Source organism: Crocuta crocuta, unplaced genomic scaffold (genome assembly GCF_008692635.1).
Source record: "Crocuta crocuta isolate KB4526 unplaced genomic scaffold, BGI_CrCroc_1.0 scaffold271, whole genome shotgun sequence".
Classification (NCBI taxonomy): domain Eukaryota; kingdom Metazoa; phylum Chordata; class Mammalia; order Carnivora; family Hyaenidae; genus Crocuta; species Crocuta crocuta.
The window spans coordinates 5,859,976-5,885,400 of record NW_027527824.1 but is presented as its reverse complement, the minus strand read 5'-3'; the positions used below and the strand labels follow the sequence as shown (position 1 = coordinate 5,885,400).

The window sequence follows — 25,425 nt, the reverse complement described above, 5'->3', positions numbered from 1 at the left end:
GCGGAAAGAAGATTGTTAAACCCGGGGCTTCTGTTTCTGGACAGCCCCAGTCGTTGCTCACAACCCCGAGACCTAAGAGAACAAGTTTTCTGAGGAAGCCCTAGTTTAAAAAAAAAATACAAACAAACAAAAAAGGACAAGACACCACAACTGTAGCTCAAGCCTCCTTCCCTTAAGCCTCCCCACGCCACCCCCAGGATCAGACCTGCCAGCGGCCACGGACGGACAGAACCCCGAGCCACCAGCGAGGACTTCCGCCTCCTGGAATGGCATCTACGACCTCGTGCGTAGGTGATCACTGGCCCTCCCGAGCCCCATCTAGAAGATGGGCAGAATGAGCCCTGCGCTGTCCACCCACAAGGCTGTCGTGATGACAGAAATGCACTTGGGAATCACGCTCCACAATACACCATGTCACTGGGATCACCTGGTGTGCCCGGTGTTTTACACCCAGAAATCTCTCAGCCGACATTCAGGATACAGTCATATGCCTGTCTACTGCGCCTTATGTGTACAGAACAAAATGGCAGAAGTGAGTGGATAGAAGGATGAACCCCCTCCCCCCACCCTAGTATTTTCCAGGTAGGTCTTCAATTTCTGCCTATCGGGCAGAAGCAGAGGGGTGTGGAAAATGGCCCAAGTTCAGTTCCACCCGTCACTTGCTATCTCATATGGCTGTTCTCGCTGACCACACTTTCTTCATCTGTAAAATGGGGCTCAATCCCACCTGCCCTGCTTGCTTCTTCTGGTAGGCTCGGCCAAGTGTGCATGCAGCAGCATTTTGAAAACTATGGCATTTAACAATTATTACTCTCCCGTGTCCCTACAAAGAGCAATGGAAGCAAATGCTAAATACAGTGCCCCTATTGGCTGAGAACTGAGATTGGATAATGCCGGTATAGGGGCAAAGGGGAGGGGGTTACACTATTCTCCCTAGTTTTGTGTAGAGTTAGAACATTTCAGTCCAAAGTGTTACTTTTTAGGGGTGCCTGAGTGGCTCAGCCACTAAGCAGCCGACTTGGACTCAGGTTATGATCTCATGGTTCATGGGTTCAAGCCCCGCAATGAATAAACACTAAACAAACAAACAAACAAAAAAACCCTTAAAAAAAATAAAGTGTTACTTTTTGTTAAGTGCTCCCAAGCTACTTTCTGAATCGTGGCTAAAAGCCATTATCTTCATGCTATTTTAGTATCAGGAGGATTGCATGAACCAAGTCCTGTCCCCAGAGCAGGGAGGAGTTTGCTCCACTAACGTGACCACCGGCTTGTGCAGAAGCCCTATTTCCCAAGCGTTCCCCGTGTGTGTGTGGTGCACCCTGGATGTTTCGGTCCGTCTGTCTCGTTGCCTGTCAGACACAAGAGTCCTCACAGCACGGCTCAGAATAAAGGCCGTGCCCGCTGCAAAAGCTGGCCCGGAACCGCCCTGAGGAGTGAGTAGTGATGGAGACGGAGGAAGACACGGAAACACAGAATCCTACCTTCCCACCTGCGGGCTGCACCTCAGTTCTCCGCTTTCTGGGGCTCCGTGGCTAGAAAAAAAATAGACCAGGTTGTGGGGAACAGACCCCTCACCCCAGGAGGCTCCCAGCCACAGCAGCCGCGCCCAGGCCTGATGCCGGGGGAGTCTGGGCCTTAAGGCAAAGCAGCGGTTTGGCAGGACTTTGAGTCAGACAGAGGCAGGTGCAAATCTTGCCCCGAATCTTGTTGGTTATAGGCATCTGGCACATTCCTTAACTTTTCTGAGTCCCTCGGTTACCAAACGTGGATCGTGGCATCTCTATCACGGGGCTGTGCGCCCGTGGAACGGGCTCCATGAAGCACCTGGATCGTGCCTGACACAGAGCAGAAGCCCTATAAATGGCGGAGGTCAGGAGGAGGAGCCGGTTTGGTGGGGATGAGGGGGCAGCGCAGAGCAGAGGCCCTGGAGGCCGCTGCCCTCGCACGGACACAGAAGCACGTCTGGTTCACTCTAGGGAGGCCGCGGTGTCTGACAACCGTCCCTCCCAGAGCGAGCGATACGAGGACCCTCCCCCTCTGCTTCCACATCACCGCCCCCCCCAGGCCGGGGGTCCCAACCGTTACCATTTGCAGTGATGAGGTTCTCCACCTGGGCCTCCTCATCCCCGGGAGCCCTGCAGGAGGAGACACAGCCCTTAGGGCAGGGGTCTGCAGTGCAAACCCGTGGGGCAGGGGCCGGGGCCGCGGATCAGGCCCCTGCGAGCAGCTGGAGGGCTGGAGCACTCTCCACCAAGGGTCGCGTGGGCCGGGGGGAGCTGGGGTCGAAGGGGTGTCAGGGGCAGTCACAGGCGCCCTGGGGTCCTGGCCCCGTGGAGCGCTGGGAGGGAGTGGCTTAAGGCCACCTGGGGGCTTGCGTCGTGTCCTGCCAGACTTCGGGCCTCTGAGGTCCGCTGCTGCCCTTGGTTTCTGTAGTGGACTAGGGGGGCGTGCCCTTTATGTGTGCAGGGCGGGGGGTGAAGTGCATGACGGGGAGCCCGAGGCACAGCGCCGCAGGTCCTGTAGAGAGGAGACGGGCCTCCTGAGAGGCTCTGAGGCCCTCTGCTTCCCTTCTAAGCCCAACTGCCTCAAAGGCCTTCGGACAAGGGCCCAGCACCCTCATGCCTACCTCCCCTCCTCTGACATGGCCAGAACACGCCTGGCAATCCTCCGAACTTCTCCACCCCCAACGCACCCAGCCTGCTTCTGAGCTAAGAATCCAAAAAGAACTCTCATTTGGGGCCCACACACCGGAGGGCCCCTCCCTGCCCCCTCCTAGCGTCCCTCCCAAGGCCACAGACACGCCATCCTTACCGGGGCTTCTGATTGAAACTGCACTTGCATCTGCGACCTGAAAGGCAAAGAAACCACCCAAGGTCATGCTCCCGGCTTGAGTTCAAGGTCGCGCTCCTGGTTAGACCACCGCAAGGCTGCCACACGGGACTACATAAAAAGCACGGCTATGCCTACTGGATGCAGCACCAGGACGGCCACCCTGCCCCTTCTGATGACCTGCTTGTTTTCATCAAGCATTTATTTTGTTCACTTTTCTTTAAATGTTTATTTTTGAGAGAGGGAGAGACAGAGCAAGGGCAGGGGAGGGGCAGAGAGAGAGGGAGACACCGAATCAGAAGCAGGCTCCAGACTCCGAACCCTCAGCACAGAGCCCAATGCAGGGCTCAAACTCATCAACAGCGAGATCGTGACCTGAGCCCAAGTCGGACGCTTAACCTACCGAGCCGCCCAGGCGCCCCTGGTTTGTTCATTCTTCACTGCCTTACTGAGCACTTGCTATGCACCTCGCACTGTATTAGGTGCTAGAGATACCAGGGAGAAGGGACCGTCTCCTTTCCCCTCCACTTCCCCCTCCACGAGAGGGCACGGCCGGGCTCCTGTACCCTCCCCCACCCGCCCGGAGGCAGCAGGCCTCACTCCTACAGAGCGAACAGGGAACGAACAAACTTACTCAGGATAAGGAGAATCCCCACGGAGAAGAGCACCACTGCAAACACCAGTCCCCCGATCCGCAGCGTCTGGTAGTCTGCCAAAGGAGCAGGGGTGACAAAGGGGAGGGAAGAGCATGGCTTCCTGTCCCTGGGTGGGGCCGCNGGTTTCCATCACTGCTCACCATAATGAAAAGGGTCCTTTTCCTTCTCCTGCTCAGCTGCTGAAAAAATAAACGCGTGTGGGCAAGAGGAAGACAGATGCACGTCTGGTTCCCCAAATACCCCACCGGCGTCACGTCCCACAAAAGGCCTCCGGGGAGGGAGAGCCCGCGAGGCAGAGATGCAGATGCGCGGGGAGGCACAGAAGGGCCCGCCTACGAGGGCAGCCAGAGAGCCGAACCGGGTACTGCTCGAGCCCTGGAGAGACTCCACCTTTGTGGCACATCCACATTTCTCCCCCCTTTGTATTCTTACGTCACCCCCCAAAGGCAGGGTCTGTGCTCCTCTCGTTACAGGTGAGGAAACTGAGACCAAGGAAGGACACGTGACTTGCGCAAAGCCAGAATCCAGACACTGGTGACCTGGCCTGGTTCCCAAAGTTCGGGCCAAAAATCTACAGGGACCTGGAGGGCTTGGGGGCTTAAAAGTAGAGCCTGCTGGACGCCACGGGGAGAGGTGGGCAGGCTGGAGTAGGGTCTGTGAACACGTGCTGCCTTCCGGCAATTTCTCTGCTGACTTCAGTGGGGACAGGGGAGTCACTAATCAGGCGTGTAGAACCTGAGAGCCCCGCAGCCCTACATCCCAAAGGACCAGGACCTGGCGGGGTACTTACCACTGGCCAGGACGGTGGGAGCCAGCAGGCTGCATAGAAAGATCAGCACCACCTCCATGGTGTCTGGGGACAAAGGAAGGAAAGTGACTCTCTGCATAGAAGACTCCCCACTGCAACCCTCAGCCCAGTCAGGGGCCGAGTAGGGCTCCCAGCTCTATTCTGATACTCTCCACACGCTGAAAGTTCAAGCCACAGAGCGGAAGCAGCTGGCATTTACTGAGCTCTTACGCAGGGCTCCGCAGGCGTTAATTTAATTACTACGACTGCCTTCTACAATGAGTATGCACAACGACGGACCCATTTTGCGGGTGAAGAACCACAGTTTAAAGAGATTAAATGACAGTCATGACAGTGACAGCAGAGCCCAGGTCCTGACCCCTCCACCACACTGCCTCTCTGCTGTCAATGCCAGAAAACCCCAAGGGCTTTGCTGATGACCCCAGCTGTGCCCTCCACTCCAGGCCATCCTTCCGGGCCTTCCTGGCCTGGACCCCCACAGCCAACACCCACAGTTGCAACTTCGTTCTTCTAGGAAGTTAAATGGGGCAGGTAAGCGAATGCCTCTCTAGCCCGGCCAGCCAGCCGGGGCGGGAGACTCGCTGTTTACTGGTCTCCATATGGTAAACCCTGAAATGCCAACAGCTTTCCCTTAAGTTGCCCCCGACACCCTCACCTCTAAAGTGCCCAAGCCAATTCTTCCTACAGTTTTAGTTCATAATCCTCCAGAAAGTTGTTTGGTCAAACAAAAGCAGCGTGCAGACTGGTTCTGAGCGTCAGCACCCCGACCTTCACCTTCTGTTCATGAGCTCACCGAGCCCCTGGACTCTGAGGCGAGGGACCCCAGGATGGGCCATCTGGACGGAAGCAGAAGGCGGCCAGCTGGTCCCTCCCAGGGACAGATTTCAGTGGAGTCCCACCCGACTCACTCCTGGGCTTAAGGAAGTATGTTTCCTTGAGAGCCATCAAGGAAAAGCAGAAAGAAACCCAAACCAGGAAAGCACAAGGCTGTCTGCCTTCCTCTCGGGGGTGGACCTGGCAGTGGCCTGACTCCCCAGACCGGTGTCTAGTGGCCAGGACCAGGCATGCTCTGAGGGATCGCCCCCATTACTTGCCAAATCCCAAGCAAACACCCACAGCTGCCCTTCACCTCTCGGCCACCAGAGGTCAGAACAGCTGCATCCAGAGTAGTGCTGAGTCCCAGCTGGGGACTTGGGAGAAAGCTGCTCGGTGTTAATCAAAAGGTAGTAATTTGCTTCTAATGCCATCTCATCTATTATTTGTTATTCTTTTCAACTTTACATACATTTTACCTTTTATACGTATAAAATGTATGTAGCACACAGGCATAAGGAAACTTAGTATTAAGACGAACACCCTTCACTTAAAAACTAGAACTTTATAAGCACCTGCTGCATTTACCTATATTTTCCTCCAAACCATCCCTCTGCCTCACTCCCAGAGGTAAACAGGATCCTGGACAATCGCTCTCATTCTTCCCAACTCCCCACCCGTAGCCCTTGACAACCACTAATCCACTCTGCATCTGTGGATTCACTTATTCTAGACACTACATGTAAAACAATCATACAATATGTAGCGTTTGATGGCCGGTTTCTTGCATTTAGCATCATGTTTTCAAGGTTCATCTATGTTGTGGCCTGTGTCAGAACTTCGTTCCTTTTTATGGCTGAGTAATAGTCCTCTGTGTGGCTATCTCTCCGCTCTTCTTCAAGATCGATATGTCCTGCATAGATCATCTTAATAAGAGGTGTGTAGTGGAGCTTTTTTGAGCTTTGTAATTACGATTCTGTGTTGTTCAGTCGTCTGGGGATGGCTCTTTCTGTTCAACATTGTTTCTAAGATTCATCCATTATGACATGTAACCATGTTCATTCCATCCAAAGTTGTGTCCGATTCCACTGTGCAGGTTAATTTTCATGTATTGGTCCCCTCTCCTGTCAAAGGAAATCTTTTTGTTTTTTCCCATTTTGTGCGATTATAAATAATGCAGCTGTGAACATTGTTATGCGTGCTGCCCAGGGCATACGTGGAAGACACTGTTTTTCACATTGTTTTCAATCATTTTCATGTGAAATACTTTTTACATCGGAACCCAACACAAATATAGACTCACGTACACCGGGAACAACATGAAGGACGCCCTCTGATATTTTCTATTCTGTTTTAACCATAAAATGGCTAGACCTTAATGCTCATACTGCAGTAGGAAGATGTATATTCTAGAAAAAGCCTAGGAGGGTGGTCACTGGGTTGTCTAGTACAAATTGTCAGCCTTACAGAATCCTTTCAAATTGTTTTCCAAAGTGGTGATCCCCGTCTCAACATCGAACCACACCTGCATGACTGTCCCTATTACTAGGCATCCTTACTGATACTGGACGTTGTCAGAATACTTAGTTTCCGCCAGTCTAGAGGTGTAAAACGTGGTCTTAATCTGCTCACTTAGTCATGGAGTTGGGCTTCTTTCTGTTTCTCTGCCGTTCCTGTTTCTTCATCAGTGACGTGTCTTGCATATCTTTTGCTCATTTTTCAAATGGGTTGGCATTATTCGTATTATTCATTTATTATTCTGGATACGGAAACTTTGTCATTAAGTACTGTGAAGGTCTGTTGAAGACATTCTTTGTTACCCTGAGTCAGGAAGAATTTCCTTCTGGATATATTACAGCTTTGTCTTTTACATTTAAATCTTTATTCCACCCAGAACTGTTGCTCATGTAAGTCATGAGGTAGGGACCAAATTTTCACTTTTCCCCACACTGACAGCCAGCTTTCCTGGCACTATTTTTTGGCAACCTGTCCTCCCCTTTCCTCTTGGTGCAGAATGCCACTTTCGTCACTTGCCTGCTTTCTATTCAGGTATGTGTCTGCTACTGACACTTGCCTTTCGATCTATGGGTCAGTGTGGGTGCTCCTGCATCAGAATCCACATCTCCATCGCTACAACTTGATAGTGATCTTCCCGTGTGGTACGAGAAACATCCCTCTTCGTTCTTCTCTCTCTCCTCCCCCTCTTCCTTCGGGAATACTTTCCCTATTTTTGTTCTTTTGCTCTTACACATACATTTGAGAATCAGCCTGTCAAATCCATCTGAAACNTGGGGGGGGGGGGGGGGGGAGACTGACATTTGTATAATCTTGGGTCTCCTATCCATAAATGTGCATTTCCATTTGTACATCCTTTTCAGTGTCTTCCATTGCTTCCATTTAAGTCTTGCACACCTCCTATTAGATTTATTCTTGGGTACCTTCTACTTCTTACTGCTATTTTAAATGCAATCTCTTGTGTGTGTTTTCTAATTTTTGCCGATATAGAGAAAGACAATTGATTTGTACATAAATCCAACAATCTCACTAAACTCTCTTATTATTTCTAATAATTGACCTGGAGATGCCTCTGGGTTTTCTCTGTTGGCCTATCATCCGTGAAGGATAGACTACTGTTTCTTCTTTGCCGATGCTTACATTGTTGGTTTTTATTTCTGCCCTTATATACTGCTACGCCTTATAGTAAAACGTAGAATAGAAGCACTAATACAGGACACCCACACCCACACACACTCACACTCACATATGCAGTCTTATCACTGGTTTTTATTTTTTACTTGTACTTCATTTTTGTGTGTTTATTTTTAATTCTTCTGAGCTTCACTGTGAAAGAACACCTAACACCGTGTAAGTTTAAGGTGTGATGATTTGATGCATGTTTGTGCTGCAAAATATCACCACAGTCAGGTCAGTTAATACCTCCATCACCTCACATAATTACCTTTCACGTGCGGGGTGAGGAATGATAAAGAAAATGTGGTACATATACAATGAAACATCATTCAGCCTGAAAAAGAAGGGAATTACTGATTTTAAACAGATTTCTTCTGTTTTATAAGTTCCCCTGTAATCTTGGTTTTCCAAGATGTTTCTGCTTTACATTCATTGTGAATGAATGTTCCACATCTACAGCTTTTAACCTTTAATCTATCAACAAGGTAAGTTATGTTCATGGGTTATCTAATGTCAAATCATCCTTACGCTGCTGGGATAAAACCAATGTATTATTGTCTTCTTAATAAATTGCTGGATTTGGTTTGCTGATATTTTGTTAAGGTTTCTGCATGGATGTGCATGAATAAGATGGGGCTGTAATTTCTATTTTATTGTATTGACCTTGCCTGGTTTGGGTATCATGATAGTCCTGGCCTCACAGAACAAGTATTTCCTCTCTTGCTGTTCCCCAAAGAGTTTGCAGAAGACTGAAATGATCTGCTCTTTGAACACCTGGGAGAACTGTATGACCTAGTCTTTTCTTTGTGGGAGGATTTTCAATTGCCTTTTCAATTCATTAATGGCCACGGCATTCTTCAGATTTCTCTTCCTCTTGAACATATTCGATGACTATAATTTTTATAGCAATTTGCCCTTTTCTGCTTTCAAATTTATTATCATAAAATTGTTTATAGCATTTTCTACTTATCCTCAGGAGTCACTAATTTCTGTTGGACCCGTAGTTATGTCTTTTTCTACATTCCTAATGTTGTTATTTGTGACAACTCTTTTTTTTCATCAGCTCCACCAGATGTTCACTCATTTTATGTCTTTTAGAACATGCTCTTGGCTTTACTCTTTGCTTGAGCTTTACGCTGTATTTTAAATTATCCTTCATCCTGCCTTTATGTGTTCTTTGGGTTTATTCTATTTTTCTTTCTTTATATTTATCTTCTTCCATTGTATCCCTGGTTCATTCATAGTAGCCTTTCTTGTTTTTTAATATCAGCACCTAAGACTATAATCCTTTAAGTGCTACGTTTATGCCAACACACGAGCTTTGAAATGTGGTTTGTGGTTTATTGTTTGGTTCTTAGTACTTTAAATTTGCACTGTAACTTCTTACTTGACCCAAGTGTTATAAAGCGGTGTGTATGTTAAACGTCCAAAAGTACAGTGATTTTTAATTTACTTTCATAATGGACTTATAACTGAAATGCACTGTGGTCAGAGAAAGTGGCTTGATACAGATGCCTCAAAATGTATTGACCTAATATATAGTTAGTTGTTCTAAAAATTATATTCCATTTATTAGAAGACTGTGAACTCCTTCATTGCTGGGAAGAAAAGTTAGATGTGCCTATCAAATTAAGATTATTAAATTGTGTTGTTTAAATTTCTATACGTTTTCTTTCTTTCTTTCTTTCTTTCTTTCTTTCTTTCTTTCTTTCTTTCTTTCTTGAACTGTTTGGCCTCTCAACAATTGAAATAGGTGCTTTAAAAGATACCTCTATGAGGAAGGATTTACATATTTATCCGTTTCTTATAATATTCTAACAGAAAATTTAAAATTGTTATATCGTCCTATGAGTTGGATTTAGGATTATATAGTGATCTTCTGTCTGTCTTAAATTCTATTTCACTTTCCACCTTCTTGTGTCTGGATGTATTGTATGTACATTTTATTATCTTGTAAATGGCAAAGACCTAGATTTAAAAAAAATTTTTTTAATTCCACCTGATAATTTCTATTAACTAACAAGTTTATCCTATTTAATTTTATTGTGACTATTGACATATTTGGTTTGATTTGTTTCTCTTTTGACCTTTTATTTTCTGAACTATTTTTTTTCTTATTCATTGTCTCCCTCTACTGGTTAAGACATTATACAAGGTATTTCTACTCATTTACTGGTTACCTTTGGAATTTCACCATGTGTGCTGGCTACAGACTGAATGTCTGTATCCCCCAAATTCATATATTGAAACCTAATTCTCAATGGGATGTATTTGGATGTGGGCTTTTGGGAGGTGATTAGGTCATGAGGGGGAATCGTCATGAATAGCATTCAGTTCTCTCCCCTCTCCCCCCAAGTGAGGGCTCAATGGGAAGATGGCCATCTGTGAACCTGCTTTGTCAGCACCTTGACCATGGACTATCAGCCTCTAAAACTGAGAAATAAATTTCTGTTGCTTGTAACCCCCAGTCTAAGGTACTGGCAGCCTGAGCAGACAGACAAAGACAGTCTTTGATTTAACAAAGTCTAAAGTTAAAACATCTACTAGTTACTAGGTAGAACACCCTTCTTGAAAAATACAAGAACACAAATCACCTCCCTCCTAATACCTGTGCTATTGTACAACAATTCAGTTCCTTTTTCAATTCTATGACATAGATATTAGTATGTATGTTTCATGGAAACATGTTTGTTTAGATTTACCCGCATGTGTGGTAGCCTTCCCCCGGGAATTGACATCCAGGTACACTGCCCTTCCATAATGCGCCATCTGTGTGACCAGTAACATACAGCAGAATTGACATGTCACTTCCAATAACAGATTATAAAAGGCACCGTGGCTTTCTTTCCTTGCTTTGTGCTTGCTCTCCTCTTGCTCTCTTGGATTGCTTGCTTTTAGGGGAAAAGTTGCCTGCCATGTCTTAAGCCTACTTGGGCATCCCCACACAGGGGCCCATGTGGCAGAGACCCAAGGGCCTCAGTTCAGAAGCCCACTAGGAAGCAGACCTGCCATGAACCATGTGAGCTTGCAGCAAATCTTCCAGATTACACTTGATCGGCCCCTGGGCTGACAGCCAGCCTGCAGCCCCATTAGTGACTTGGGGATGAACCACACAGCCCAACTGCTCCCTCACTCATGACCTCGGGAACTGTATGAGAGAACTAATGCTGTGGTATGGGGCTCATCTGTTATGCAGCAGAAGCTAACCAATACAATGTATTTACTAACTGATTTCTTCATGATTCTTTCTGAACCTAAGACATCCATCAAGACCTTTTCTTTACTCCTAAAGAACATCTTTTTAGAATTTTCTCTAATCAAGATCTACTAGTTACAAGTTCAGGTTTTGTTTACTGAAAATGTTTTCATTTCACGCTTCCCAGTGGACAAACTCTAAAGGGAATCCCAGGAATTCTGACCTCCTAGTATTCCAGCCTCGGTGTAATGACCTCCCCCTGAATGAGGGCAGCTGCTGGGACTGGCTGCTAGCCAGGAGAGGATTTTTTTTTTTTAATGTTTATTTATTTGAGAGAGAGAGAGAAAGAGAAAGAGAGCAAGCAGCGGAGGGGCAGAGAGAGGGGGAGACACAGAATCTGAAGCAGGTTCCAGGCTCTGAGCTGTCAGCACAGAGCCCAACATGGGATTTGAACTCATGAACTGTGAGATCATGACCTGAGCTGAAGCCAGATGCTTAACTGACTGAGCCACCCAGGTGCCCCCCTTTTCTTAAATTAATTTTTCTTAATAGAAGAGGGGTTTCTGGCAACAGGGTCCCTCCTAGGAGCAGGAAAGACACATGTCAGGGGTCCCAGAGCAACAGTTACTGCCATCTCTTTCCCTCAACTCCCCCCAAATCCCTTCCACAGATGCTCAGGCTCAAGTCCATTGTACAAACGCACACTCAATTCTAGAAAGAGCCACACTCTTCTGGGCTCTGCAAGGGATCAATGGGTAAACAAGGCAGAGCCTCAGCTCCCAAGGATTGGCAGGGTTTGGAAGCAAAGGGCTCTGGTACATCAACAGGTCCGAAGAGAGCATCGGGAGAGGTAGAGACTACAAAGGAGAGTCCATCGGGGCAGGGAAAGGGGAAGCAAGAAGTACAACAGGGACCCGGGGACATGCCCATGGAGGGGCTGACATTTCAGCTGGACCTTGGAAGGGGGGTGGGATTTTGATGGACAGGGGCAAGAAGAGAGAAAAGTCGGGGCATCCTGGCAGAGGAAACAGCAGCGAGAAGGGGAAATGGGAGGCGGGGATAACAGACAGTACTCAGTTCAAGTTCAAGTTCAGTTCAAGTTGAGCCTCAAGGTATTCATTGGATGGCGGCTGCCTAAGGTGGCTACCGCAGAAGGATTCTAGGATTCTAATGAGGTCCGTCAGGAGAGAGGGCCTCACCCCTTGATAATGTGTGCGTAGCCCAGGAAGGGCGGTGACAGCAATCTGCCAAGTATTTGCCATGTCTAGAGCAAGATACCTTCCAAACAGTGAACGATCCTGTTGAGTGGAGCAGGAGGGGTGGGCGGGGAGAATTCTGATAAGTCAGATGGGGGAGGATCTCGAATGCCAAGCCCGAGGAGTAAAGACCCGTCTTTGTGCCCCGGAGAAAACATTTCTGATCAAGTTACAGTGCTGAAAGACATACTGTTAGAGATCGGGAAGGTGACCAACTCCCTGCTCCTCCGGGCCGCTGCCCGGGGCCGGGCCTCCCCCAGCCACACCTCAGCACAGACCTCCTCGGGCGGACTCCTGGCCCCTACACCCACTTTTTAAAGTCTCGTTGGTACGGCTGGCACTGCCCTTGAGCCGAGTGGCCAAACACACATACAGAGCCTCGGAAAGGATAACACAATGCCCTTCCCTCGCTGCTGCAAGAAACGCCCGAGGGGCCTCCCCTCCCTCCCACACAGCCGCCCCTCCGGTGCCGCACCCTCCCAGTTACCGCACACTCTTCTCTCCCAGGAGGGAAGCAGNAGTGAGAAGTCTCACTTCCAGGCCACAGAGTCTAAGGAGTAGATGGAAGAGAGGAGGGAGGGATCTCTGGAAGAGGGAGAAGCAAGGGTGAGTTGGGCGGAGCTGGGAGAAAGGGTTCAGGAAACCACATTAGCCTTCAGGTGGGTGTGGAGCCCGGACCCCTGTGCGGGGGGAGCCTGAGGACCTGGCTCTCAGGAACAGGGCTNGGGGGGGGGGGGGGGGGGTGAGGGGTCCTGGCCCCCTCACTCTGCTGCTCCCCACCTCTGAAATTCTAGACCATTTAGACCGCCCTTCCCAGCGGGGAAAATAGGCCCGGCCGCATTTCGCTTCCTCCGTGGCCCGTGGCATCTTATGAGAAAGACTTCAGGTTTCCACTGGCTGTTCTCCTCCTTTCCACGGCCACAGTTAGCTCTACGCGGTAAACAGCTGACATTTCAGGTGGCACCGCCCCCCCATATTAATTTTGCTCCCTGATGTTCTTCCCTTTGGCACAGTTGATTTCCACATGTGCGGGAGAAAAAGCAATCAGAAGTTTCTCCGGCGATTATCTTTCCATTCTGAGTCACATAATTTCACATAATTGCTGGGTAAAAGCTGCTCAGAAAAAGAAGCCACTAGTTGATGATATAGCAACATATGCTCTATTATTTTTGATTCCATGCAGCAGTGAGGTAGATCAGAATACCCAGTTCTATTGTGAAAATAACTCAGAAACAACCTCCCTCTAAAGTGTGCGGGCTCCAAATTACAGGGGAACTTGATTATCTCATGCCCGTCCCTCTCTCCCTCCGCCCCTGGAGCCTGGAGCCCTGTCCGGTGCTTCTGGTCGGCTTGCCTTCCTTCAGGCTCAGCCCGTCGGAAACATGTCTGGAGGGATCACCGAGGCCAGAGTCCTGGCAGGACCCCCAAAGAAAGATGAGACCCACCCCCCACTCCAGACAGGACATGCTGGATGGAACCCTTCTATGGCGCCACAGAACGCCCGGGTCCCATTGCTTAGGCGGACTGGGTACCCCAGACTGTGTTATCCTATGCCAGAGGACACGATTTCGCCTGCGATGTGCCCAGATCTTTGCAACAAAGAAGCTGTTAAAAGAAGATTCCACTGTATATAAATAGGACAAAGCCAAGATGAGAGGTTTAGCAGATGGAGCTAGAATCCCAGCACGCCAGGGTCAGAATGATTGAGATAAAAGCTCTTACTTTTTATTTGAGCAGGCAGAGGCCCCCAGCAGAGCCGTGACGCGGCCAATTCACACAGCCGGTCAGGGCACAGAACCGTCTGGGGCTCCCGTCTGGGGCTCCGGTGTGCGTGGATCAGGAGACAGGCAGGCCAGGCTTGCAGGACAGGAGGCCATGAAGGCAGCGGGGGGGTGCACCAGAGCAATGAGGGGGGTGGGAGGCAAGCACCTGACCGGCTCCTCAGCTCTCCAGGGGAAGGGCACCTTTGACTGAAGACATTCATGGGGCTGCGCTGGCTTCTGCAAGGTGAGCAATGGAATCATGTCCAGAAAGGACCTTCTAAAGGCTTGGAACCCAGCAATTAGTCCCTCAACAGGGGGACAAAAAACGGGAGGGAAAAAAAAACCTAACAGAAAATGCTTTCCAATTATCCTGGCCAGGCCAGGTGGCTGATCCTGGTGCAAGTGGCTATTCCCTATAGCCTAGATCTGAGCCTCCTAAACCTGAGGCTCGGCAAAGGACTAAAAAGAGAAAAGGCCCAGGACTAAACAACATCACCGACAAACTGGTCTGATTTACTGAGAGATGGGGGGCCTCCATGCTCCTAAGACATCAGTAAGTCTCATTGTTTGTCAGGAAAACAGGACCAGACTGTCTGATCTATTTGCGTCGAGATCATATTGGAGACGGGTGTCTGGCCCCTGCAGCCCTCTCAGGCCTCCTTCGCCTGGGATTCTGTGAAAGGGCCGCGTGCACCTCATGAATGGTACCATTAGTTCTGATGACGTGTGTTAATGAACGGGGCTTGGGGACATGGCCAGCATGAGCCGGAAGATAATGCCCAAACCCATGCTGTAGCCTGATGAGAATTTAGGTGTGATAACGCCTCCGTGCTGGAGAGACTGGAATGTTCTCGATCTTCTCTGGCACCCTCTTCCACTGCTGAGCTCTCCCGGCTTCCCCATCCACGCAGGGGCAGCCAGGCCTCCTTGGCATTCAGACACCCCCCCGCCTCCCCTCCCCCAGAGACCCTTTCCTCTCTGAACTGCTCATCACCTTTCTGCTTCCCACCCCGGACACTTTGGCCTAAAGTTTTCTGGGGCTTTTACTTGCCAGAATAAAGGGAAAGCAAAGAACAGGACAGTCATCATCTACTTGACAGCCGGGTCTGGAAGAGCTCATGGGGCACTTTTCCGGGCTCCGTCCTGCTGAGCCCAGAACTCCCCTGGCTCCTTCTCTGCCACGGCTGCTTGCAGGATGGGAGGGGTGTCCCTTCTCTCATGTGACCACTGAACCCGGAAACAGACCAGGACCGCACTGTGGCCCCAAACCCCCAAGTGTGTGCCCCACACTCTGACCTCAGACCCCTGGCGCCTCCCCCAAGCTTCATCATCTATAAAATAGTGGCTGGATTCCTGATCATCTTTGGCCCCTTCCAGGAAGCTGCTCAAACCCCCCCTTCCTCATACCGCTATGTGACACAGCCGGGGCCTCCCTGACCGTAGAGGCCGCTGGGCAGTGAGCCACCCGCCTCCACCCCCAGGCCGCTGTGCCTCCACCCCAGGTTCATGGCCATGAGCCAAGGGCTGTAGAACAGAAGCCTCGTGAAGAGGCACGTCAGGGGCCAGGGCTCTCCCTGCAGCTCACACACAGCCAGTCCTCACTCACGCCGCACACCTCCTGGGGCACGGCCTTGGTGTGAAAAGGAAGGTGGAGGAAAGACGAGGGAGTCTTTGAGGTGGTAGGAGACAGTGAGCTGGGCGGTAGGCACAAATAAGCAAAGTGCTGGCAGCTGGGGGCTTGGGGCTGGGGACAGAGGTCTGCCTGCGACACAGGAGTCCTTCTGCGAACTCCGTGGAAGGCAACGTGAGGAACTGAAAAGTCTGAGACCGGGAAGCCATATCTGAAGCCCAGTCTAGGGGCCCTGAGTGAAATAAGAGGTGATAATACGCATCACGACGAAGAGCCTAGGAAGTATGGATTACCATCAGACTCATTTTCAAGGCAAAGAAACGAAGGTGGAGAAAGAGAGGTCCCCTGGCAGGTGAGAGCTGGATTCTAGGCTTCAGCCCAGCTGTGTGGGGCTCCGGGCTGAGGGAGGAAGGGGAGGCTTCCTGCTGGGAGCATTGAGGCTGGGGGGACCTCCCGAGGAAGCTGCCGTCCTGTACCCTGCTCCTCCCCCAGCCTCCTGGCTGAGCTCTGCACAGGGGGGCACAACAGAGGGTGCTCCTGCCCCTCGGGGAGCACTTACCAACCAAGCTCCCCAGCATCTCAAGCTTCATGCATATTCACACGGTGAACACAGTGCCGGCCAGCTTACCCTGGAGGGAGACTTCACATTCCCTTGTTGGACAGAAAGCTATTTACTCAGGAGGGTGACTTTTTTTTTTTTTTTTTTTTTTTTAACCAGATTACAGAGCTGCACAGCTGATGAGGCTGCATTTGTGTCACGCCAACTACTGTTCTCGGTGGTTTCAATATACGAACTCACTTAATCCTTCCGAAAGTTCTGGGGAGTGGCTCTGATTCGGATGATCCCCATTAGACAGTTTCCCCATTCGGAGAAACTGAGGCCAGGGAAGTGAACTTGCCCAAAGTCCCCGAGCTAGAACGTAACAGAGCCTGGATAAGAACCCAAGTCATGTGGCTCCAAAGTCCTTGCCGCGAACCACTCTACTCACCTGCCACTCTGCCACTTGTAGTTGTGTGGCCTTGAACAAGCTACTCCACCTCTTGGAGGCTTCGATTCCGAAATGCAGAACGAGAATAATGACCTGTATCTCAGGAGTCACGAGGATGAGAAGAAATCCCTTTTGTGCGTCGGCAGGCACACTGGTCTGCCCACACCCTGCCCTTCTGAGAAGAGCAACTCCTTTTGGAGGGGAGACGGCGCCTCCCTCACTCCAACCCTACACGTCTCCTGGCTAAAAGGAGCAGGTCTGAGACGTCAGTGGTGCCCCAGGGACTGTCACTTGGTGGGAACAAATGGAGGAAGGGTCAAAGCAGCCGAGTAGTGAGGTGGCGGGGAGGGGAGACTGTGGGGGAGTCAGCCCTCTGCCTGCGGGAGTAGAGGAGCAGAGAGAGGGGAGCGGGTCAGGGTGGGTGTGCCCTGGCCCCCCAGCTCCCACACCAGCGCTGTCCGTCCTGCGGTTTGGCTCCGAATGGGGTACCTGCCTTGTCTAACAGACCTGGAGTCAGCCTTCTCTTGTTTACAGTAGAAAGAGCTGTCAGGTCAGAGCCAAGTTCTAGGCCAAGTGAACAGCGACTGCTCTTTAAGCATCAAGGGTTGACAGCATGACTATTGACATTCCCCAACTCCTTCCTCAGCTTCCTCTCCATTTTCTTCTACCTCCTCATGGGAAATGGGGAAAGGAAAGAGAGAAGAACGGAGCCAGGGAAGGGGCCCTGGACCCCTCCTCTCACCTCCCTTCCTTCCTCCTCCAGCCACCCTCCAACCTCTGGAAGGCTCCAGCGTCCTCCTGACTGGCAGGAAGGGGCCCTCAGCCCATGGCAGACATAGGCAGAGAGGGGCTGGGAAGGCTCAAAAGGCCCCCCAGGGCCACTGGCTTCTCAGAAAAACTGCCAGCTTCATCCAGGGCCATAGACCCGCGGCATGGGGAGAGCAGATCTCAGTCACTGGGGCACCTGACGCTGGTGACACATCATCCTCCACAGGGCAGCCCCACCCTGGAGACACAGCAGCAAGAGAAACCAAGGACCCAAGGCAGTAGAAGAGGAAGGGGATCCCAGAGGAAGAGAAACTGAACAGGGGAGAGAGGCTGACAAAGGAAATCCACGATGAACCGATGAACCGAGGTCGGCCAAGGGCAGAGTCCCGGCAGAGACTGAATGCGAGGAAGGGGGACGGAGGGACACAGGTGGCAGAGCAGAGGCGGGGACTGCTGAGAGACGAGACGGGCTGCTCTGAAGAAGCATCAGACATGCCTCCGTGCCACTGTCCTGCCCGTGAGGCCTTCTCTGCACCCCCCCCCCCGCCCCCTGCATGCGCCAGCCTGGGCACGGAGACCCACAGGCAGGGCCAGGCACACTTCGGCAAGGCCAGGGTACCATGCCTCCGGCAGCCCTAATCCCCTGCCTCTTGGGTTGAAGGGGGTTGGGACAAGATACGCCAGGACAGAGCCCCGCCCCCCAGACCCCCGAGTGTACCCGTGGCTGCTGTAAAAGAAAGGGGGAGCACCCTCCCTGCCCCTGATCCCCGCCCACGGGGGCTGAAGGGGCCGAGGGTGGCGATGGCGATGTTGATAACGCCGTTTGGAAGACAGCCCACTTACCAGACGATTTCACAAGCACATATGACATTGGGATCTGCCATTTTACAGATCAGAAGGGGCGAGGCCCACACTCACTTGCCCGCGGCCCCACAGCCAACAGTATCGGCTCCTGATTCCACGGGGGCCGAAACGCTAACGGTGCCCTTCTACGCTTGCCGCCTCCCTGGCCAGTGTGGCAATGCATGGGGACTCAGGGGGATGAAAATATTGACCCTGACCCCAAGCCCAAGCTAGGCTCGTCGGATGGGCGTGTTCTCACTCAGGCCAGAGGGGAAATTCGGGAAAAAGTAACGCAAATTAAGTCAGATAGCTGTGTGTAACTTCCGCACGCATCATGTCACTTTCATCCTTCACAGCTGCCGGCTCAACTGTGCTCTGTCCACTATGATCGATGTTAGGGGAAGGCTGAGACCCCGGAGCCCCTTGGGAGGAGAGGGGGGCCTGGCCGGTCAGCCATCGTGGGAGCCCAGCTCACAGGTCTGCCCCTCGCCCCCAGCTGAAGCACCCTCATGTTCCTCCTCTGCCGCCACCGCCCACAGCCGCTGCTGGGTACCCTGCTGTTCACCTGCCTGCGAACAGCAGCGCCTTTAGACAGTGTCCCACACCACTTGCAGGGGATCCCGTCCATTGGGGCTTGGGGAAGCCAACACAACTACTGGCCGAGCCCCTGGCAGCCTTTCAGAGCGGGCTCCCAAGCTGCAGATCCCTCCTTTTTTTTCTTTTCCTAGTATAGATCATAATTAGATCAGGGTATAGAACCGAACAAAAGACCACCTCTACTCAAAAACAGATCCAGACCCACAACATTCTCCCAAGGGAAGATGTTTTAATTTCGCCAAATGCTTCTTTTCAAATACTTCCGATCCTAATGGTCACTTACATTTCAGCCTGTGTTTCTCAATCAGATTGCTTTCCAAACAGCTGAGATCTGCCTGCATTTAGGCGGAGCAAAGAAAGGTAATGTCGGAACATGGTGTAACTTTGGGAAGAATGGTACTATTATCCTTCTGAGAATCAAATTCATACACCTTTAGTGATGGGGAACTGCGTCATCGCTGAGGGTACTACAATGACACAGTCACTGCTTCCGGGAACTTACAGTCTAACAGAGCTCACAGTCCCCGCCACCCCCACCCAAGGTTGCACATGTATCTATGGCTCAGTCCCAGCCATGCTCACTCCTGCAGTATCTCTACGATCTGGCCTTCTCTTCCGCTGCTCACTCTACTTCAGAACCTTGCTACTGCCTCCGTGGCTGCCACTTAACTGCGACTGCTGCACCCACCTTCAGCCCCCTCCTTCCTGTCCTGGACAGGCTGTCCTAGACAGACTGGCTACCGCATGATTAATCCACCTAATGTCTTCTGATCACTTCCTTCTCAAACCCAAACACATTCGTGGTACTCTCCTACTCATTTTTTAAAAATCAGAAACTTTTGGGGGTGCCTGGGTGGCTCAGTTGGTTAAGTGTTGGGCTTTGGCTCAGGTCATGATCTCACTGTGAGTTTGAGCCCCACATTGGGGTGCACACTAACAGTGCAGAGCCTGCTTGGGATTCTGTATCTCCCTCTCTTCACCTCTGCCCCTCCCCTGCTCATTCTCTCTCTATATATATTTCTCTCTCTTAATCTCTCTCTCTCTCTCAAAATAAATAAACTTTAAAAATACACTTTATTTGAATAAGTAAATAAATAGAAATTTAGGGGAGGACCCTGGGTGGCTCAGTCAATTGAACGTCCAACTTGATTTCAGCTCAGGTCATGATCCCAGAGTCATGGGATCAAGCCTTGCATTGGTCTCTGAAATGGGTGTGGAGACTGCTTAAGATTCTCTCTCTCTCTCTCTCTCTCTCTCTCTCTCCCCCTCTGCCCCTCTCCCCCTCTCATGCTCTCTCTAAAAAAATTTTTTTTAAAAAGAAAGAAACGTTTTATCGTGGCATATAAATACCTCTAAGTCTATCCATTTTCTCCCCTTCCAGTATTTTCTCCCGTACTTTCAGCTAAGATAGTCTTGCTGTTCCCACCACTTAGAATGTCCTTCCCTCAAGCAAAATGAATACAAAAACAGAGAGGGAGGCAAACCATAAAAGATTCTTCAATACCAAGAACACATTGAGGGTTGCTGGCGGGGTGTTGGATGGGGGAATGGGCTGCAGGGGCGAGGGGCATTAAGGAGGACACTTGCTGGGATGAGCACTGGGTGTTAAACGTAAGTGATGAACCACTAAATTCTATTCCTGAAAAAATTAATTGAAAAATAATAAAAATTAAAAACAATACAAAACAAGAATGCCCTTCCCTCAGGTGCAGCCAAGGCTGAAAAATGCTGTCTTTGTCCAACTACGTCTCTAGCCTACGGACTTAACTGTACCCATCCTTTCCCCAGACTCCAGGAGCACCTGTTGCCGGTCATTAGCACTGATCTGGTACATAGCACTTTCTGTTTCCTGCCCTCTTTAACAAGGCTCTCCGAGCCGAAAAGTCTCTGTGCTGCCCCATGACTTGCAAGAGCTGAGGTGGTGCAGACAGCCAGTGAGCGCGAGTTGACAGATGGATGTTTGAAAGAGCACAGCTCTGATCGCCAGGCCCTGGAATTGGGTTGGGGAGGCACGGGGGTCACCGAAATCCCAGTCCTATCAACAGCAACAGTGATGATTCACACTGATCGCACGTACCCTTGATGTTGATGTGGTATGATGAAAATAGCATTCCGCCTCTGTGATTTTCCTCCCAAAAAACCCATCAGCCCGGTCGAATCATGAGAAAAACATCAGACAAATCTGAGGTTGAGGGGTATCCTACAATATATATGACCAGTCCTTCCTCAAAACTCTCAAGGTCATCAAAATCCAGACAACTCAGAGAGACTGTCACAGTCAAGAGCTGCCTAAGGAGACAAGTGAGTAGAATGTGGTATTCCAGACCAAATCCTGGAACAGAAAAAGGACATTAAGTAAAAACAAAGGACCTTCAAATAAACTATGGACTTTAGTTAATAACAATGTATCAGTATTGATCAATTGCAACAAATAAACCACATGAACATAAGATATTAACACTAGGGGAAACTGGCGGGGGGTGATATTGCATCTGTATTATCTGCTCGATTCTTCTGTTATGTCTGAAATTATTCTTAAAGAAATCAAATCTGTTAAAAAAAATAATACAAAAGTTTAAATTCAGTTAAAAACAGGGCGCCTGGGTGGCTCTGTCAATTAAGCATCTGACTTCAGCTCAGGTCATGATCTCGAGGCTCCTGAATTTGAGCCCCACATTGGGCTCTGTGCTGACAGCTCAGGACTTGGAGCCTGCTTCCCATACTGTGTCTCCCTCTCTCTCTGCCCCTCCCTCACTCATGCTCTGCCTCTGTCTCTCTCTGTCTCAAAAATGAATAAATGTTAAAAAAAATTTTTTTTTAATTCCGTTACAAACAAAACAGCCCCCAAGCCCATCCCCATCACCTCCCACCTCTGTTCACCGTCCCAGCAAGCAGTGTGCATCTCTGTGCCCTGTTCATGACGTCAGAGGCTCCTGTAACAGGGGCCAGGCTTTTATGGTTCAGAACCACAGAGCCAAAACCCAGCATAGGCTTTAAAAGCTTCATTTAAAACAAGTGTTTTGGGTCTAACCAGAGGTCACTGATGGTTCTGTGGCCTCCAGAGGAAAATGCAACCTGTTCCCTGGATTTGCATTTTAAATGCCCCTCAGATGAACATTAACCACCAATTATTCTGTTTAATAACCTAACTTGAGATGACGGGCCCCCTTACAAAGTTCCAAAGAAGGGCTGATGAACAGAGAGCACTCAAAGCCTGGAACTGAGGAGAGAGGAGAAGATAGTGACATTGTGACAGGCCCAAGGGACCTGAATTACTGAATCCCCTGCACTGCTCCAAGGCAGCTATAAACGAGACAAGGCACCTCGGGCCCAGACCATCATGCTGACACCTCCCAGGGTGGCCCCTTCCTGCTGGGTCCCTCTCATTGCCTCGCAGGGCCTCCCCGAGTGCCCCCCTCTCTGGGTCTGCCCCCCTTCACTCATGGAGGAGGGCGCCCCCACGTCTGGAGGCTGGAGGCTGAGCCCACGGGTCCCCGTGACTCAAAGCTGTTTCTCTGGAGCCCAAACCCAATCTCGCCTGGCTGCACAGGGGGTGTGGGAGGGACAAAGTTCCTTTGTTATGTCGCGAGGACCTATTATTTTAACCCAGAGCCACCTTTATCTTTAACGTGGAGTTCCTTCTGGGGAAGAGACACACAAGGAAAAAAAGACCTGACCATGAAAAGAAATAAAGCCCTTTCCTTGGAAAGGGATACACAGAGTTCATAAAGCACCAACACATGCCTGGTTTCTACAAACTCCCCAGGAAAGACCCCAGGCTGACCCACCAGTGGGGGCCCCGTGCCTTGGCAGCCCCCGCTGTCGCGGACAACCGTGACATTCCTCACAGTGCCACCCCAGCCACTGCCCTGGGACCTCCTCCCGACAGCCCAGACAGAGTAGTGCAATGTGGCCAAGTCCGGCACAGGCCAGGGACACAGGCTGCCCAGAGTCGGGGAGCACGCCTGCTGCCTGCCCATTACAAGCTCAGGGGCCCAGGCCCTTCCCCCCAGGGGAACTCGATCCGGTTCCAGGGAATGTAGACAGTGGGCGGCATCGCGCAGGAGCCCCGGGCCAGGGCCCCCCCCCAGCAGGCTGGGCAGGCGTGCGTGAGTCAGGCCAGCAATGGGATCACCTCCTCCACATGCCTGCTGACAAAGGCCCCTTCAAGAGAGGCCAGACAAGCCGTCCCAAGCACAGAAACAGAAACCGAGAGTAGCTGCCAAGGCCAGAGGCCCACGTCACCCAGCCCACACTCAGACCACAGCACCAGGCAGCCTGGCCAGGCCCCTTGCACTTCCCCATCCAACAGCCCGCTCCTGGAAAGCACAGCTCTGGCCTGCACGTCCCAGCCTACAGGGCGCTTTGCATATATTCACACTGTCTTGCTTCACAGTGGCAGAGGTAGCGGCCTGGGGACAAACCCTGAGCCGAGGGTAATGAGCCCTCCCTCCAGATGGCAAGGGCGAGTGCATGTGCGCGTACAGAGGGTCTACCCAACCTCGGCTGCCTCCTCCCCTCCCTCTTGCCACGTGGCCTTCTTCTGTTCCCACTGAGTACCTCTCCCCACGGGTCACTGGTTAGTGTCTCCCACATCAGACCATGAACTCCCTGGGGGCAGAGGCACATCCCAGGCATCTTTGGGGCTCTGGTGCTTAGCACAGTAGCTGCTCAGTAAATGTCGACTTCTCAGTGAATGGATCTTGGGTACGATTATCCCTTGTGCTTATAATCCAAGCCAAGCTCAGAACAACCTGAGAACCTGCACAGACATTTTCAGGAGTTTAAAACCTTTCTCAGTGCCCCCCTCTCTTCCGCTGCTTTACTTCTGCTCTCTGGGGCTCTGTCAAATCCCACTCACCGGAACGGTACGACGAATCAGCCTCCCTCCACTGACCCTCAGATCTTCAGCTTCCCTCCAGACCTCGGAGGGGCTCAAATTCATGGTTTTTGGCCTCTACCAGAGGAACCGCCCACACGGCAATGGCGCGGGGGCAGGAAGGAACGCGCGCCTCGGGAATGTGAGGGATGCACCTGGCTGCTCGGAGTGACAGGCGGGGAGGCAGCTCTGAAGGACAAGTGGGCTTTCAACACCTCCTGGTGGGTGAGGACTTTCTCCCATATGCTCAGTTCACACATGCTCACTGGACTTTCTCCCGGTGTCCAGCACGACACCAGGCACCAGGAGGGGGACAGATCTTGCCTCTGAAGAGGCAAGGAAGGTGGAGAGGAGAAGGCATGTACATAAGAGCTAAAATCCAGGCACAGTGAGCCTCGTACTGTAGGGGGAGTGGCCACAGGGTGTTCAGCAGGTCAAGGGAAGGAAAGGGTTTCTGTTCACTGGGAATTAGGAAAAACTATCTGAAAAAATGAGCACTTGGGGCACCTGGGTGGCTCACTCAGTTGGGTATCCGACTGGCTCAGGTCATGATCTCGCGGGGGTTTCGAGCCCCACGTCGGGCTCCGTGCTGACATCTCAGAGCCTGGAGCCTGCTTCGGATTCTGTGTCTCCCTCTCTCTCTCTCTCTGCCCCTTCCCCACTCATCCTCTGTCTCTCTCTCCTTCAAAAATAAATAAACATTAAAAAAAAAAAAAAAAGAATGAGCACTTGAGAGGAGCCTTGAAGGCTGATATAACAACAGCAAGTCACTCCATTCCCATAATAATAATGTCATTACTCTCATTATCATCACAGCAGCTAATATCCACTGTTTACACTATTCTGGGCATCACGTGAAACCCCTTACACAGCTCACCTCCATCATCCTCGTGCTCGTGTGACAAGTAAGGAAACTGAGGCCTAGAAAGTTAAGAAAACTAGGAAGCATCAGAGCGCAAATTCGAACCCAAGCCCATGTGTCTCCCAAGGCCATCAGCCGCTGTTCAGCAGGCCGAGTGAGGGCTCATTCCGGGTAGGACCCGAGCGCAGGCAGACAGAATACATGGCCAGGGATGCCCACCTGGGGACAGTGCCTGGAGCATGGCCACGGCCCGGTTATGAGAGCCTCAGTGCTGGGCCCAGGCACCTGTCCTTATTAATGGACAACGGAGAGCCACGGGAGGTGTGACGCCGCTGGACTCCATCCGCGGGACGGCTGGCCAAGCAGATCGGGGCCGAGAGAACAAGCGGAGAGGCCGTCACAATGGTGTGGGTGCCAGACTGCAGCTGGGTGAGGAGAGGAGGAGGGTGGGGACCTGTGAGCATGTGCCCAGGGGCGAGGGATGGCGGGTTAGGTATGTGTCAAAACGGGAAAGTGTGTGCATGTGTGAGCCCACGTGTGCGAGAGCGCCGGGTCCTTCCAGCTGAAGAAGGTTGCAGAGCCGTCCTGATGGGAGGAAGGGCCAGGACGAGGGGACTGGTCATGCTGAGGAGGACGGTCTGTGAACGGGAAGCTGTTCTTTCACAAATCTGCAGAGTCCCGAGAAGCCCACACGGCCCAAGGGACTCAGTGCACATTTGTTCAAAGGAAGCCCAAGTCAGATATTCTGAGCGGGAACGGCCACATTCCCATGGCCCAGCCTGGTCCCCAGGGTCCCAGCCCCCTTCCCGGACTCGTACTCCGCCCCACCCCCACCCCCGGGCGCC

General features: G+C 51.2%; 1 protein-coding gene across 2 annotated transcripts in view; it reads right to left on the bottom strand.

Moving 5' to 3' along the window:
• The window catches only part of FXYD6 (FXYD domain containing ion transport regulator 6), a 30,684-nt gene that overhangs the window by 1,488 nt on the left and 3,771 nt on the right, over positions 1-25,425 (bottom strand). The window contains exons 2-7 of one of the 2 annotated variants that reach the window (XM_077777422.1): positions 4,276-4,338; positions 3,626-3,664; positions 3,464-3,538; positions 2,812-2,848; positions 2,086-2,135; positions 1,482-1,532 (exon numbers count right to left, since the gene is read on the bottom strand). In XM_077777422.1, the coding sequence (XP_077633548.1) occupies positions 1,504-1,532; positions 2,086-2,135; positions 2,812-2,848; positions 3,464-3,538; positions 3,626-3,664; positions 4,276-4,333 (288 nt within the window). In that variant the 5' untranslated portion in view covers positions 4,334-4,338 and the 3' untranslated portion in view covers positions 1,482-1,503. The remainder of the gene's footprint in view (positions 1-1,481; positions 1,533-2,085; positions 2,136-2,811; positions 2,849-3,463; positions 3,539-3,625; positions 3,665-4,275; positions 4,339-25,425) is intronic. The other variant, XM_077777423.1, reaches the window with a different exon arrangement.